This window comes from Pempheris klunzingeri, chromosome 17, assembly GCF_042242105.1.
Source record: "Pempheris klunzingeri isolate RE-2024b chromosome 17, fPemKlu1.hap1, whole genome shotgun sequence".
NCBI lineage: Eukaryota > Metazoa > Chordata > Actinopteri > Acropomatiformes > Pempheridae > Pempheris > Pempheris klunzingeri.
The window spans coordinates 485,244-502,743 of NC_092028.1; the positions used below are offsets into that span (position 1 = coordinate 485,244).

The 17,500-nt window shown below is 51.4% G+C and overlaps 3 protein-coding genes across 9 annotated transcripts in view; 1 reads left to right on the top strand and 2 right to left on the bottom strand.

Annotated features, from left to right (window-relative positions):
* Positions 1–7,008, bottom strand: part of psmd3 (proteasome 26S subunit, non-ATPase 3) — an 8,120-nt gene extending 1,112 nt beyond the window's left edge. Inside the window, exons 1-8 of the mRNA XM_070848494.1 lie at positions 6,730–7,008; positions 3,179–3,369; positions 2,633–2,773; positions 2,398–2,534; positions 1,234–1,424; positions 521–624; positions 297–411; positions 1–73 (exon numbers count right to left, since the gene is read on the bottom strand). The exon at positions 1–73 is cut by the window's left edge and continues 47 nt beyond it. Coding sequence (XP_070704595.1) covers positions 1–73; positions 297–411; positions 521–624; positions 1,234–1,424; positions 2,398–2,534; positions 2,633–2,773; positions 3,179–3,369; positions 6,730–6,901 — 1,124 coding nt within the window. The 5' untranslated portion in view covers positions 6,902–7,008. The remainder of the gene's footprint in view (positions 74–296; positions 412–520; positions 625–1,233; positions 1,425–2,397; positions 2,535–2,632; positions 2,774–3,178; positions 3,370–6,729) is intronic.
* Positions 7,009–9,554: 2,546 nt separating this feature from the next.
* On the bottom strand, positions 9,555–14,971 carry LOC139217298 (leucine-rich repeat-containing protein 3-like). The gene is made up of 5 exons (XM_070848624.1): positions 14,750–14,971; positions 14,316–14,441; positions 10,702–10,866; positions 10,524–10,602; positions 9,555–9,924 (listed from the first exon to the last, which is right to left on the bottom strand). The coding sequence occupies exons 1-5, from the start codon at positions 14,969–14,971 to the stop codon at positions 9,716–9,718; spliced, it is 801 nt and encodes a 266-aa protein (XP_070704725.1). The 3' UTR covers positions 9,555–9,715.
* A 2,353-nt stretch (positions 14,972–17,324) lies between these two features.
* The window catches only part of LOC139216597 (serine/threonine-protein kinase WNK4-like), a 23,354-nt gene continuing 23,178 nt past the window's right edge, over positions 17,325–17,500 (top strand). For 6 of the 7 annotated variants that reach the window (XM_070847762.1, XM_070847769.1, XM_070847765.1 and 3 more), the window contains exon 1: positions 17,325–17,492. The gene's annotated coding sequence lies outside the window, so the exon portion shown is untranslated. The remainder of the gene's footprint in view (positions 17,493–17,500) is intronic. The other variant, XM_070847763.1, reaches the window with a different exon arrangement.

Consider the following 17,500-nt stretch of genomic DNA (forward strand, 5'->3'; position numbering starts at 1 on the left):
CCGTCTGTCTGAAACTTCTCCCCAAACTGCTCCAACACCTGGTTAAACTTGGCCAGGTTACCTGTCCTCACCGCTACACACACACACACACACACACACACACACACACACACACACACACACACACACACACACACACACACACACACACACACACACACACACACACACACACACACACACACACACACACACACACACACACACAGTGAACCTGCTGACTGCTGAGCTTCTACTAGTGAGTGAGTGAGTGAGTGAGTGAGTGAGTGAGTGAGTGAGTGAGTGAGTGTACTGACCCTGGGTCAGCAGGAAGTAGGGCATCAGTGACCTCTTGAGTGACGGCTGTCTGAACTGCAGTCTGTCAGGAATCTCCCCCAACAGCAGCTCCACCACAATGAGCAGCTTATGGACCTGGGGGGGGGGGGGGGGGGGTGTAGACAGTCTGTTAGTGTCTGTAATCACACAGGTGACATCAATAGGCAGACTTTAGAGAGTGTGTGTGTGTGTGTGTGTGTGTTACCGTCTGCTTGAAGCCCACAGCTGTGTGCTGGGGAGCTTTCCTCAGGGCGTTGGTCAGAGTCCTGCGGGCCTCAGAGTACTCCAGCTGGATGGCCTTAATACGACCTGCAGGAGGTCACATGGCACACAGGAAGTGGATTCATTCAGCACAACGTCACAGATCTATAGCTCTGAGGTACCCGTCTCACCTGAGCAGTATGTGTCTCACCTGTGTAGTACAGGTACCCGTCTCACCTGAGCAGTATGCGTCTCACCTGTGTAGTACAGGTACCCGTCTCACCTGAGCAGTATGCGTCTCACCTGTGTAGTACAGGTACCCGCCTCACCTGAGCAGTATGCGTCTCACCTGTGTAGTACAGGTACCCGCCTCACCTGAGCAGTATGTGTCTCACCTGTGTAGTACAGGTACCCGTCTCACCTGAGCAGTATGTGTCTCACCTGTGTAGTACAGGTACCCGCCTCACCTGAGCAGTATGTGTCTCACCTGTGTAGTACAGGTACCCGTCTCACCTGAGCAGTATGTGTCTCACCTGTGTAGTACAGGTACCCGTCTCACCTGAGCAGTATGCGTCTCACCTGTGTAGTACAGGTACCCGTCTCACCTGAGCAGTATGTGTCTCACCTGTGTAGTACAGGTACCCGTCTCACCTGAGCAGTATGTGTCTCACCTGTGTAGTACAGGTACCCGTCTCACCTGAGCAGTATGTGTCTCACCTGTGTAGTACAGGTAGCGGGCCCACTCGTTGTTGTTGGCGAGCTCGGGGAACACGGACTTGGACACCAGCTTCTCGGCCTGGTCGTACAGGTTGAAGTGCAGGTAGTTCCTGAGCAGCAGGTTGAGCAGGACAGCCTGACCGTCGGCGTCGTGACGCAGAGTCGCCGTCCGCAGGCGAGTGTGGAGGAAACTGGAGGATAAAACAGGGAGAGATTCAGGAACAGTGTGTGTGTGTGTGTGTGTGTGTGTGTGTCTGTGTCTGTGTCTATGTGTGTGTGTGTGTGTGTGTGTGTGTGTGTGTGTCTGTGGGTGTGTCTGTGTGTGTGTGTGAGTGTGAGTGTCTGTGTGTGTGTGTGTATCTGTGTCTGTGAGTGTGTGTGTGTGTGTGTGTGTGTGTGTGTGTGTGTCTGTGGGTGTGTCTGTGTGAGTGTGAGTGTCTGTGTGTGTGTGTGTTTGTGTCTGTGTGTGTGTGTGTCTGTGTGTGTGTCTGTGTCTGTGTCTGTGTGTGTGTGTGTGTGTGTGTGTGTGTGTCTGTGGGTGTGTCTGTGGGTGTGTGTGAGTGTGAGTGTCTGTGTGTGTGTGTGTATCTGTGTCTGTGAGTGTGTGTGTGTGTGTGTGTGTGTGTGTGTGGGTGTGTGTCTGTGGGTGTGTCTGTGTGTGTGTGTGTGTGTGTGTGTGTGTGTGTGTGTGTGTGTGTGTGTGTGTGTGTGTGTCTGTGAGTGTGTGTGTGTATCTGTGAGTGTGTGTGTGTGTATCTGTGAGTGTGTCTGTGTGTGTGTGTGTGTGTGTGTGTGTGTGTGTGTGTGTGTGTGTGTGTCTGTGAGTGTGTCTGTGTGTGTGTGTGTGAGTGTGTGTGTGTCTGTGTGTGTGTATCTGTGAGTGTGTGTGTGTGTGTGTGTGTGTGTGTGTGTGTGTGTATCTGTGTCTGTGGGTGTGTCTGTGTGTGTGTGTGTGTGTGTGTGTGTGTGTGTGTCTGTGAGTGTCTGTGAGTGTCTGTGAGTGTGTCTGTGTGTGTCTGTGAGTGTCTGTGAGTGTCTGTGTGTGTCTGTGAGTGTGTGTGTGTCTGTGAGTGTGTGTGTGTCTGTGAGTGTGTGTGTGTCTGTGTGTGTGTGTGTCTGTGTGTGTCTGTGAGTGTGTCTGTGTGTCTGTGAGTGTGTCTGTACCTGCGCATGCTGTCAAACTGCTGCAGGAACTCGTACACTCTGGCGTGATAGTAGTAACACTTGGCAGCCACCAGGTCCAGAGCTCTGCGGTTCTTGGATCCGATCTTCTGCAGCAGGTCGTCCGACACTTTCTGAGCCTGGAGACAAGACCAGCAGCCAATCGGACACCGACTTCACACACCACACCTCTGAGACAGGCAGACAGGCGGACAGACAGGCAGGCAGGCAGACAGACCTCTGTGTATCTCTTGTTGTTGGTCAGGTGAACCACCAGCAGTAGCTGCAGGTACGCCTCCACCTCCGGCAGCAGGGGGGCCGATGCCGCCTTCCCCGTCCTCGGTCGGAACTGGACGTCTCCGTCAGCCATCTCCATCGGCTGGAGACAGACAGACAGACAGACAGACAGACAGACAGACAGACAGACAGACAGACAGACAGACAGACAGACAGACAGAATCACTGGTCCACTCCAGCCTCTGTGTGTTTTTGACTCGTTTATATGATGAAGTGTTGAGTCTGTAAAACCTCTGAGACAAAGTGTGTTTGTCAGTTATTTCACTTCATTCATCTGAACTTAAATCTGTAAAAATCTGGATGGAGTTTGGTTCACGATGTTTACAGAGAAAATGCAAATCCTCAGATGTGAAGCTTTCATCAACACACGGACCGACTCCCCGCCAGCGACCGATTGTTCCAGAAACACACTGAAGGTGTATTTCTGGTTCATCAGCGGCGGTGCGAGGACTAAACGATGACCGGTCCGAAGCGAACGCAGCCTCACCTCCTCCAGGAAGCCCAGCAGGAAGTCTCTGGTGGTGGTGTTGGTGGTGAAGAAGCCAAAGATGGCCTTATGCAGCACATTGGTGTTGAGGCGGCGGCTGGTGGACGGCAGCGCTCTGAGAGCTCGCAGCACGAAGCGAGGCTCCTTCCCCGACACCGCCTTCTCAATCTGCTTCACGTGCTCCTTGATGTCTGGGGGGGGACAGACACAGCTCACTGACAGCAGAGGGACACAATCTGAACCACACACACTGTAGCTCCAGTGTGTGTGTGTGTGTGCTCAGCCTGCGAGCACACACACACACACACACACACACACTCACTCACACACACTCACTCACACTCACTCACTCACACTCACTCACTCACACTCACTCACTCACACTCACTCTCACACACTCTCACTCACACACACACTCTCACACACTCTCACTCACACACACTCTCACACTCACACACACACACTCTCACTCTCACTCACACACACTCTCACTCACACACACTCTCACACTCACACACACACACACTCTCACACTCTCACACTCTCACACTCTCACACTCTCACACTCTCACACTCACACACACACACACTCTCACTCACACACACTCTCACTCACACTCACACTCACACACACACACACTCTCACACTCTCACACTCTCACACTCTCACACTCTCACACACTCTCACACACTCTCACACACTCTCACTCACACACACTCTCACACTCACACACACACACTCTCACTCACACACACTCTCACTCACACACACTCTCACTCACACACTCTCACACTCACACACTCACTCACACTCTCACACACTCTCACTCACACACACACTCTCACACACTCTCACTCACACACACTCTCACACTCACACACACACACTCTCACTCTCACTCACACACACTCTCACTCACACACACTCTCACACTCACACACACACACACTCTCACACTCTCACACTCTCACACTCTCACACTCTCACACTCACACACACACACACTCTCACTCACACACACTCTCACTCACACTCACACTCACACACACACACACTCTCACACTCTCACACTCTCACACTCTCACACTCTCACACACTCTCACACACTCTCACACACTCTCACTCACACACACTCTCACACTCACACACACACACTCTCACTCACACACACTCTCACTCACACACACTCTCACTCACACTCACACTCACACACACACTCACTCTCACACTCACACACACACTAACACACTCTCTCACACTCTCACACACTCACACTCTCACACACTCTCACTCACACACACACTCACACTCTCACACACTCTCACTCACACACACACTCACACTCTCACACACTCTCACTCACACACTCACTCTCACTCACACACACACTCACACACTCTCACTCACACACACACTCACTCTCACACTCACACACACACTAACACACTCTCACACACTCTCACACACTCACTCACACACACACTCACACACACTCTCACACACTCTCACACTCACACACACACTCACACACACACTCTCACTCACACACTCACTCACTCTCACACTCACACTCACACACTCACACACTCACACACTCACTCACTCTCACACACACTCACACACACACACTCTCACTCACACTCACACACACACACACTCACTCTCACACTCACACTCACACTAACACACACACACTCACACACTCACACACTCACACTCTCACACACTCACACACTCACTCACACACTCACTCACACACTCACTCTCACTCACACACACACTCACACACACACACTCACACACTCTCACTCACACACACACTCACACTCTCACACACTCTCACTCACACACACACTCTCACACACACTCTCACACACACTCTCACACACACTCACACTCTCACACACTCTCACTCTCACTCACACACACACTCACACACTCTCACTCTCACTCACACACACACTCACACTCTCACACACTCTCACTCTCACTCACACACACACTCACTCTCACACACTCACACTCACACACACACACTCACACACTCACTCTCACACACTCACACTCACACACACACACTCACACACTCTCACTCACTCACTCACACACTCTCACTCACACACACACTCTCACACACACTCTCACACACACTCACTCTCACACACTCACACTCTCACTCACTCACACACTCACACTCTCACTCTCACTCACACACACACTCTCACTCACTCACACACTCACACTCTCACTCACACACACACTCTCACACACACTCACTCACTCACTCACACACTCTCACTCACACACACACTCTCACACACACTCACTCTCACTCACACACACACTCTCACACACACTCACTCTCACTCACACACACACTCTCACACACACTCACTCACTCACTCACACACACACTCACACACTCAGTTCAGTGAATTAAAGCTCCTCAGCTGAACCTCATAATCGATGTCAAAACCATAAATCAGTTAATGACTGCAGGGAGTCCTTTCTCAGGCTGAATGTAGTTCTGTCTGTCTGCCTGTCTGTCTGTCTGTCTGTCTGTCTGCCTGTGTCTGTCTGTGTCTGTCTGCCTGTGTCTGTCTGCCTGTGTCTGTCTGCCTGTGTCTGTCTGCCTGCCTGTGTCTGTCTGTGTCTGCCTGTGTCTGTCTGCCTGTCTGTGTCTGTCTGTCTGTGCAGCAGCCATCACATATAGAACATATAGCCGTGCCACAAAGAGGACACAGAACCTGATCAGACAGCTCACCCTCTTCACCCTCTTCACCCTCTTCACACTCTTCACCCTCTTCACCCTCCACCAGAACAACAAGACTGAAACACAGCTTGTGTCCACAGGCTCTTAAGGAAACGGCCATAAGCTGTGAACCACATTACCTCTGCAACCATTAATACTTGAATACTTTTTGCACACTATCCTTTAAAATTATTCTTCTGTACATTGCCCTCTTTTTTTATTTATAATTGTTTTGCCTGTCTGTCTGTCTGTCTGTCTGTCTGCCTGTCTGCCTGTCTGCCTGTCTGCCTGTCTGTCTGTCTGTCTGCCTGTCTGCCTGTCTGCCTGTCTGTCTGCCTGTCTGCCTGTCTCCACCTGGTGTGGATGGTGTCAACTCAGAAGGGGTCCGTGTAAACCTCGTCTGGATGAGTCCTACCTGTAGAGGTGTAACAACAGTGTGTCCGGTACTAGTCCGGTACCTGTCGGTACTAGTCCGGTACCTGTCGCTACTAGTCCGGTACTAGTCCGGTACCTGTCGCTACTAGTCCGGTACTAGTCCGGTACCTGTCGCTACTAGTCCGGTACTAGTCCGGTACCTGTCGCTACTAGTCCGGTACTAGTCCGGTACCTGTCCTCCGACCCTTCAGCTCCGGTGTTTACATTACCGGCTAGCTCACGGCTAGCTGGCCGGCTATGCTAACAGGCCAACGGCCGCTGACTTAACGCTACCCTCGGTGAACCGGACCGACAGTGATCCGGCTCCGGCACCGTACCGGAGTCTCCCGGTGGTTTCCCCGGTACTTTGAAGCCCAGTCTCACCGTCCAGAGTCAGGCTGTCCAGCTCTTTGGGCGGCTTAGCCGCGTTAGCCGCCTCCTCCTCCGGCATCTCCACGTCCTGCGGCTCCGGGCCCGGGTCCTTCGGCTTCTCGGCCTTGGAGTCCCGGTCCCGGCCTCCCGCCTTGTCCCGCCGCTTGGCCGCCGTTTCCTTCATGACGTGTGGACGACAGACAGCTCACAGTCCGCTCAAACGCACTTTAAATCGGCCCGAGTGTATCTGCAGAGTCACGGCGGCTCCTTCAGGCTGCTCCTACAATGACTGGCAACTATTGTGACGCGCAATGGATTGTGGGATGCCTCAGACAGTACAAGACGATCGTAGAATCGTAGAAACAGCGGACAGACAGAGATCATCGATAACAGATGGATCGATCAGAAGCAGCGCATAAATGACACAATAAATGAAGAGCGGATTTTTACACTAAAGGTGCAGTGACACATTTCAGGGGCAGCATTTGAAAAATAAACGGTACCCTGGTTTCACTTCGCCTCAAAACCGGAAGTACCGACAAACTGTGTGGATGGTTGTTGAAGCTCCTGGTTGCTGCTGTCACATGATGGAAATCTTCCTCTGAATGTGGATTTATTCTGCTGTGAGAGTGTCAGCGGGCAGGAACCTGAAGGACAAACAGTCTCAACAAGCTCATCAGGAGCGCTGGTTCTGTCCTGGGAGTCGAGTTGGAGTCTGTGGTGGAGGTGTCAGAGAGGAGGATGCTGAAGAAGCTGCTCAGCATCATGGACGACACCTCCCACCCCCTGCACGCCACACTGAGAGCCTGTCAGAGCACCTTCAGTCGTCGACTCAGACCACCAAGGTGCACCACAGAAGGCCACAGGAGGTCTTTCCTACCTGTGGCTGTTAGACTGTATAAGGCCTCCTCCACCAGCAGGAGGGACACCTAACGGACTCATTCAGCAGAATCATGTGCAACAACCTTTCACTTTGTCTCCCGTTTTGCAGTTTGCACTTTGCACATATCTTATTTAATTGTTAAAGTCTATTCTGTACAGTTTCACTTACTTTGCACACTTCACCTCACACACTGTGACACTTCTCACAAATTTGTTCTTTTCAATTTGTACTTCTTGTTTTAAAAAGGGACAGACTATTTAATTTAATTGTATTTTATTGTGTCTAAGTTTCTGTTCAGTTTTGTATTTTAATATTTTGTATTGTTGTGACGACCTCTGTATCGCACTCTGGCACAACAATTTCCTCCGGGATAAATAAAGTCGGTCTTATTCTTATTCTTATTCTTAACTAAAGACTACATTCAGGACCCCCCCAGCTCAGGTGTGACCTCACTGTGGAGCACCTGGACCTGTGTTACCCAAGAGTGTGAAGAAGCAGACGATCAGAGAGTTTGACTTTTAGATATTCACCAAACAACTGGAAACTGTTATTTATTATTTTATATTATTATTATTATTCATTTTCACATCATCACCGACTGAAGCACACACTCACACAGGTACACACACAGGTACACACACTCACACACAGGTACACACACAGGTACACACACTCACACACAGGTACACACACAGGTACACACACAGGTACACACACTCACACACAGGTACACACACAGGTACACACACTCACACACAGGTACACACACAGGTACACACACTCACACACAGGTACACACACAGGTACACACACAGGTACACACACTCACACACAGGTACACACACAGGTACACACACTCACACAGGTACACACACAGGTACACACACTCACACAGGTACACACACAGGTACACACACTCACACAGGTACACACACTCACACACAGGTACACACACAGGTACACACACTCACACAGGTACACACACAGATACACACACTCACACAGGTACACACACACACACACAGGTACACACACAGATACACACACAGATACACACACTCACACAGGTACACACACAGATACACACACTCACACAGGTACACACACACACACAGGTACACACACAGATACACACACTCACACAAGTACACACACAGATACACACACTCACACAGGTACACACACTCACACAGGTACACACACAGATACACACACTCACACAGGTACACACACAGGTACACACACACACACACACAGGTACACACACACAGGTACACACACACAAAGGTACACACACACACACAGGTACACACACACAAAGGTACACACACAGGTACACAGCCTCGGTCTGTTAGCTTTAGTCTCAGTCTGTTGGCGTTAGCCTCAGTCTGTGAGCGTTAGCCTCGGTCTGTTAGCTTTATCCTCAGTCTATTAGCTTTAGCCTCAGTCTGTTAGCTTTATCCTCAGTCTATTAGCTTTAGCCTCAGTCTGTTAGCTTTATCCTCAGTCTATTAGCTTTAGCCTCAGTCTGTTAGCTTTATCCTCAGTCTGTTAGCTTTGGCCTCAGTCTGTTAGCTTTAGCCTCAGTCTGTTAGCTTTATCCTCAGTCTGTTAGCTTTGGCCTCAGTCTGTTAGCTTTAGCCTCAGTCTGTTAGCTTTATCCTCAGTCTGTTAGCTTTGGCCTCAGTCTGTTAGCTTTAGCCTCAGTCTGTTAGCTTTATCCTCAGTCTGTTAGCTTTAGCCTCAGTCTGTTAGCTTTATCCTTCTGGTTTACCCTTCAGCAGGAACCATAAAAAGTTGGAGCTGGAGAACGTGTTTTCTACCAAGCAAGGTAGCTAATGTTAGCTTTATTAGCTTGTTAGCTACAGTTGATAAAATCCTTCAATGACAGCTGTCATCTCAGGAAAGTCCAGAGTAAAGTAAGTAAAGAGTGAAGAGAGCTACAGTGAAAGATGAAACTAACTGCAGTGTGATCTGCTATGGAACAAAACCATCATGTCTGCTTGAAGAAGGTCCTTGAATCTCATGATCAGGTGACCAACGTTCCAGGATCATCTGCGTTCTCATTCTTTAGAGGAACATGTGACCCCTGACCAACAGGCGGCGCTCCGTCCTCTACACTCGGCGGCAGTGCAGTGCCTTGAGGTACTCCATGTGTTGGCGAGCCTCCCTCTGGTTCTGTCGGACGTAGTAGAGCAGGTAGCAGATGAGGGTGGAGAACCAGAGGAACATGGTCAGCAGCATCCCCACATCAGTGGTTCTCCTCACAGAGCGACACAGATCCCAGTCGTCCAGCAGCAGGACCAGAGGCATCCCAACAGCTCCTGCACCACAAACATCCACTGATACTGGAGCAGCTCTCACTCTGGATAAGAACCAGCTGTCACTTATTCACAGTGTTTAGTGAGTGTATCATTACATTAACACGGAACATTTCCTCAGTGGAACATACAGTGATGTAACACTTATGTTGTCATGTGTTACGTTGTTGGATTGTTATGTCTTAACATAAGTGAATGCAAAACCCAGAACATTAAGCTAACATCATGTAGCTTTGGACACAACATAACGCACAGTAACCTAAGTTAACAGTGAATGCTAAGCTGTGCGTTACATTGTGTGCGTTACATTGTGTGTGTTACATTGTGTAGTGTTACATTGTGTGTGTTACATTGTGTAGTGTTACATTGTGTGTGTTACATTGTGTAGTGTTACATTGTGTGTTACATTGTGTAGTGTTACATTGTGTGTGTTACATTGTGTAGTGTTACATTGTGTGTGTTACATTGTGTAGTGTTACATTGTGTGTGTTACATTGTGTAGCGTTACATTTTGTAGCGTTACATTGACTTGCGTTACACTACGTTGCGTACTGTTGCTTTAAGTTGTGCTGTGTTACGTTGTGTCATGTGGTGCTACACACCGAGGTTCGGCAGGTCGGAGGTGTGACAGACGACTTCAGACAGGGAGGGCGGCTCCAGATCCAACTGAGACGCCAGCAGCTGAACACAAACAGGAAAGAAAACAGAACGAATCTGTGGAGAATCAAACCAACGTTCTGACAGAGCCCCGCCCAGCTCACCTGTGCAGACTGAACCCACCTGCATGCTGCAGTCGCAGTGCCAGGGGTTGTGTGTGAGGTTGGTGTGCGCTCGCAGCCCTCCGAGCGCCGCCGGCTCCAGCGTAGACAGCCGATTGGACGACAGGTCCAGGAAACGGAGCGAGGAGGCCAAACCGCGGAAACAACCAGCTTCCAGAGAGGAGAGCTGAGAGGAAGCGGGAAACACGAGCTGAAAGCATTTCTCCTCTCACACACTTCAGGTGTGTTTGCTAGAACATGATGTTGTTGAGCTGCCACCTTATCGTGGTGGGGGAGTTTGAGTGCTCGTATGATCCTTAGGAGCTATGTTGTCTGGGGCTTTATGCCCCTGGTAGGGTCTCCCAAGGCAAACAGGTCCTAGGTGACGGGCCAGACTAAGAGCAGTTCAAAAACCCCTATGAAGAGAAGACAACGAAGGACCGTGACGTCGTCCGGTATGGCGCAGCCGGGGCCCCCCCCTGGAGCCAGGCCCGGGGCTGGGGCTCGCATGCGAGCGCCTGGTGGCCGGGCCTTTGCCCACGGGGCCCGGCCGGGCCCAGCCCGAATAGATGACGTGGGTCCGACCTCCTGTGGGCCCACCACCCGCAGAGGGAGCCGTAGGGGTCGGGTGCTATGTGGCACGGGTGGCGGTCGAGGCGGAGTGCCCCGACGACCTGGGCCTCGGAGACAGCCTCTAGCTGTAGGGACATGGAATGTCACCTCGCTGGGGGGGAAGGAGCCGGAGCTTGTGCGGGAGGTTGAGAGGTACCGGCTAGATATAGTCGGGCTCACCTCCACTCACAGCTTGGGCTCTGGAACCCAGCTCCTCGAGAGGGGCTGGACTCTCCATTTCTCTGGTGTTGCCCGCGGTGTGCGGCGGCGGGCTGGTGTGGGCTTGCTTATAGCCCCACAGCTCAGCCGCCATGTGTTGGAGTTTACCCCGGTGAACGAGAGGGTCGCGTCCCTGCGCCTTCGGGTCGGGGACAGGTCTCTCACTGTGGTCTCGGCCTATGGGCCGAACAGCAGTGCAGAGTACCCGGCCTTCTTGGAGTCCCTGGGAGGGGTGCTGGATGGTGCGCCGACTGGGGACTCCATTGTTCTACTGGGGGACTTCAACGCCCACGTGGGCAGCGACAGTGAGACCTGGAGAGGCGTGATTGGGAGGAACGGCCTCCCCGATCTGAACCCGAGTGGTGTTCTGTTGTTGGACTTCTGTGCTAGTCACAGACTGTCCATAACGAACACCATGTTCGAGCACAAGGGCGTCCATCGGTGCACGTGGCACCAGGACGTCCTAGGCCGGAGGTCGATGATCGACTTCGTTGTCGTGTCATCTGACCTCCGTCCGTGTGTTCTGGACACTCGGGTGAAGAGAGGGGCTGAGCTGTCAACTGATCACCACCTGGTGGTGAGTTGGATCCGCTGGCAGGGGAGGAAGCCGGAGAGACTCGGCAGGCCCAAGCGTATCGTGAGGGTCTGTTGGGAACGTCTGGCGGAACCCGCTGTCGCTGCGGTTTTCAACTCCCACCTCCGGGAGAGCTTCTCACAGATCCCGGGGGAGGTTGGAGATATTGAGTCCGAGTGGACCATGTTCTCCACCTCCATTGTTGGCGCGGCCGCTCGGAGCTGTGGCCGTAAGGTCTCTGGTGCCTGTCGTGGCGGCAATCCCCGAACCCGGTGGTGGACACTGGAAGTAAGGGATGCCGTCAAGCTGAAGAAGGAGTCCTACCGGGCCTTATTGGCTCGTGGGACTCCTGAGGCAGCTGACAGGTACCGGCAGGCCAAGCGTGCTGCAGCCCGGGCGGTTGTGGAGGCAAAAACTCGGGCCTGGGAGGAGTTCGGGGAGGCCATGGAGGAGGACTACCGGTCGGCCTCGAGGAAATTCTGGCAAACCGTCCGGCGCCTCAGGAGGGGGAAGCAGTACCCCACCAACACTGTTTACAGTGAGGGTGGGGAGCTGTTGACCTCGACTGGGGATGTCGTCGGGCGGTGGAAGGAATACTTCGAGGATCTCCTCAATCCCACCGCCAGGTCTTCCATTGAGGAGGCAGAGGCTGGGGATTCAGAAGTGGACTCGTTCATCACCCAAGCCGAAGTCGCCGAGGTGGTCAGAAAGCTCCTCGGTGGCAAGGCACCAGGGGTGGACGAGATCCGCCCTGAATACCTCAAGTCTCTGGATGTACAGGGACTGTCTTGGTTGACACGTCTCTGTAACATCGCCTGGCGGTCGGGGACAGTGCCTCTGGAGTGGCAGACCGGGGTGGTGGTCCCTCTTTTTAAGAAGGGGGACCGGAGGATGTGTTCCAACTATAGGGGGATCACACTCCTCAGCCTCCCCGGGAAAGTTTATTCCAGGGTACTGGAGAGGAGGATACGGCCGATAGTCGAACCTCGGATTCAGGAGGAACAATGCGGGTTCCGTCCTGGTCGCGGAACACTGGACCAGCTCCACACTCTCCATCGGGTGCTCGAGGGTTCATGGGAGTTTGCCCAACCTGTCCACATGTGCTTTGTGGACTTGGAGAAGGCATTCGACCGTGTCCCTCGTGGCATCTTGTGGGGGGTGCTTCGGGAGTATGGGGTCCGGGGCCCTTTGCTAAGGGCTGTCCGGTCCCTGTACGACCGGAGTAGGAGTCTGGTTCGCATTGCCGGCAGTAAGTCAGACCTGTTCCCGGTGCATGTTGGACTCCGGCAGGGCTGCCCTTTGTCACCGGTTCTGTTCATTATTTTTATGGACAGAATTTCTAGGCGCAGCCAGGGGCCGGAGGGGGTCCGGTTTGGGGACCGCATGATAGCATCTCTGCTTTTTGCGGATGATGTTGTCATGTTGGCTTCGTCAGGCCGGGACCTCCAGTGTGCACTGGGGCGGTTTGCAGCCGAGTGCGAAACGGCTGGGATGAGAATCAGCACCTCCAAGTCCGAGGCCATGGTTCTCGACCGGAAAAAGGTGGTTTGCCATCTCCGGGTCGGTGGAGAGTCCTTGCCTCAAGTGGAGGAGTTCAAGTATCTCGGGGTCTTGTTCACGAGTGGGGGAAGGATGGAGCGTGAGATCGACAGGCGGATCGGTGCAGCGTCTGCAGTAATGCGGTCGCTGTATCGGTCCGTCGTGGTGAAGAGGGAGCTGAGCCGAAAGGCAAAGCTCTCGATTTACCGGTCGATCTACGTTCCTACCCTCACCTATGGTCATGAACTTTGGGTCATGACCGAAAGAACAAGATCTCGGATACAAGCGGCCGAAATGAGTTTCCTCCGCAGGGTGGCCGGACTCACCCTTAGAGATAGGGTGAGGAGTTCGACCATCCGGGAGGGGCTCGGAGTAGAGCCACTGCTCCTCCACATCGAGAGGAGCCAGCTGAGGTGGCTCGGGCATCTGTTTCGGATGCCTCCTGGACGCCTCCCTGGGGAGGTTTTCCGGGCATGTCCCACCGGAAGGAGGCCCCGGGGAAGACCCAGGACACGCTGGAGGGACTATGTCTCTCGGCTGGCCTGGGAACGCCTCGGGGTCCCACCGGATGAGCTGGAGGAGGTGTCTGGGGCCCGGGAAGTTTGGGCATCTCTGCTAAAACTGCTGCCCCCGCGACCCGACCCCGGATAAGCGGTTGAAAATGGATGGATGGATGGATGATGTTGTTGTACCTGGTTGTGCGACAGGTCGAGCTCATCGAGCAGGAAGAGACCAAAGAAAGAGTCGGTCGGCAGAGAGCTGAGCAGGTTTTTATCCAGGAACAGACGGACGGTGAGGTTGGAGAGGCCGACGGGCACCTGAGGACAGGAACACACCTGAGCAGGTAAGACTAAGGGGGACTTTAGCGCTCATTCATGTACAAAATGATATTGTGGCTCTCTGAACTATTTAAATTCATTACACAGTCTCTGATAATGAGCTAACATTTGGTAGCTACAGAGCTAATGTTATCTAACTGATGCTTTTTGTCTCTCAGTGAGGCTAGGCTAGTAGTTTCCTCCTGCTCCCAGTCTTTGTGCTAAGCTAAGCTAAGCTAAGCTAAGCTAAAGAGGTCCAGGAACTCTCCCAGAGTTTCACACACACACACACACACACACAGACACACCTGAGTCAGCCTCAGTCCGCTGCAGCGGACCGTCAGTCCTCCATCTGGCGTCTCCAACCGTTGGCAGATGTTGTCGGAGGCTCTGTTGCCATGGCGCCAGAGGGCCACAGTAAGTGGTGATGATGACATCACTAGGTCAGGTGGAAGGACCACATGAAGAAGAAGAAGAAGGAGTGTCATCCGCTGTGGTGAGCCTACCACAGAAGAAGAAGGTCGTCTCATGATGTGGGACATGGCGAAAATGTCACTTTCTCTTCATATCACAGGTCCAGACACCGGCGGCCATTTTTGTCTGAGAAGGGCACATAGTGTTGTTAGTCGCCCCCTGCTGGAGCACCTCTGTAACTGTTACTGATAACCTCACCTAGTCTGTCTGGACTTTCACCCATAAAGAGACGCAGAGCGATAGTAACCACGTCAAACCATGTCACGCCACGCATTGTCACGTTGTGCTACATCCCAAAGTTTACAAAGGTCAGTGAGAGGGGAATATGTGATAATGCTAAGCTAAGCTAACAGAAAGCATAGTAGTTTCATTATTAGCTTTGTGTTTTGTGTTTGGTGACGTGCTCTGAAAGTCATGCATGAGGATTTCATTGTATAAAACTAGAAAAACCTAAAAATAAAATGACATGATATAAAAGTAAGTACCGATAATAAATTCTAATAGTTCTAATAAAAACATGGGATAAATAATCCTGTGTCGTACAATAATACAAAGACATGTTGCATAACGCAGATTTATAAAATAGAACATGTGTCACGAGCCGGTGATTAATGTCGTCTAACTGATCTATTAAGTTTCTTTCTGTGATTCATGAACCGTGGATGACCTGAGGAGGAGGAGGAGGACGACGAAGATGGGGATTAAAGACATAATCTGTCACAAAGGAAGAAGATTAATACTCGCAGATTAAAGAGGAGATGGAGAACAGGTTGAATCCTCCTGGACCAGAAATACAGCTCCTACTGAAGCTCCCATCAGATCACAGTGTGTTTTCACTGTCAGCGAAACTGTTGGTCTGACACACACTGTAACACACACAGTAACACACTGTAACACACACTGTAACACACACAGTAACACACTGTAACACACACTGTAACACACACAGTAACACACACTGTAACACACACTGCAACACACACTGTAACACACACAGTAACACACTGTAACACACACTGTAACACACACTGCAACACACACTGTAACACACTGTAACACACTGTAACACACAGTAACACACACAGTAACACACTGTAACACACTGTAACACACACAGTAACACCACTGTAACACACAGTAACACACACAGTAACACCACTGTAACACACACTGTAACACACACTGTAACACACTGTAACACACTGTAACACACAGTAACACACACAGTAACACACTGTAACACACTGTAACACACACAGTAACACCACTGTAACACACAGTAACACACACAGTAACACACTGTAACACACACTGTAACACACACTGCAACACACACTGTAACACACTGTAACACACTGTAACACACAGTAACACACACAGTAACACACTGTAACACACTGTAACACACACAGTAACACCACTGTAACACACTGTAACACACACAGTAACACCACTGTAACAATAATCCATGACAGTAATAAGTTCAATAATAAGATTAATAATCAACAAGTTTAATTCACTGATTCTCCAAAATCTTTTTGGAAAGTGTCGATTGATTTATGAATCAATGTACTGTTTTCATGTTCATTCATTCATTGATCCTGTGCAGCTCACCTGAGAATAAAAAGCCTTTCAAACTAACGGCTGATAATCGATCACTTCTCCGCTTCACTTCCTGTCAGCCTGGAAAGAATAAGAATAAGACCGACTTTATTTATCCCGGAGGAAATTGTTGTGCCAGAGTGCGGTACAGAGGTCGTCACAACAATACAAAATATTAAAATGCAAAATTGAACAGAAACTTAGACACAATAAAATAGTCTGTCCCTTTTTTAAAACAAAAAGTACAGATTGAAAAGTACAAATTTGTGAGAACAAATCAATAATCAGTATGGAAACAAAGGTGTGTTACTCACATGACGTTCGTCAGAGAAGAAGAAGAAGAAGATGAAGAAGAGGAGGAGGAAGAGGAAACACAGTCAATTCATGTTTCAGATGTTTAAAGGAGAAGAAAGAAGGGGGGGGGAGAGAGGGAGGGAGAGAGGAGAGGGAGGGGAGGGGGGGAGGGAGGGAAGGAGAGAGAGAGGGAGGGGAGAGGGAGAGAGAGGGAGGGGAGGGGGGGAGGAGAGAGGGAGGGAGAGAGGAGAGGGAGGGGAGGGGGGGAGGAGAGAGGGAGAGGGAGAGGGGGCAGAGGAGAGGGGCGGGGTTATTTATATAATTATTTATCAACTAAGTTATTATTGTTTATTTTGTTTGTTTATTTCCGTCTATGTCAGTGATGACGTCACCGTGGCCCTCGTACTTCCGCTGGGTTGTTATCAGGCAGGTGACAGGTGTCCGGGGGGCGGGGCCCGCTCGTGCCGCCTGCTGAGCGCTGATAGAGCTCGTGCTCTCAGAGGAGGAGCGGCTGCTCGTGACAACATGCGGGACAGGAGGAAGAGCAGGGGGGAGGAAGAGGAGGAAGAACCGACTTCACCTTAAACCCCGGAGGACACACAGACCGTCCGGACCGGGACGTACCTGATCCACCTTCCCTTACCTGCAGCTCACAGACACGTGACAGAGGACAGAGGTCAGGTGAGTCC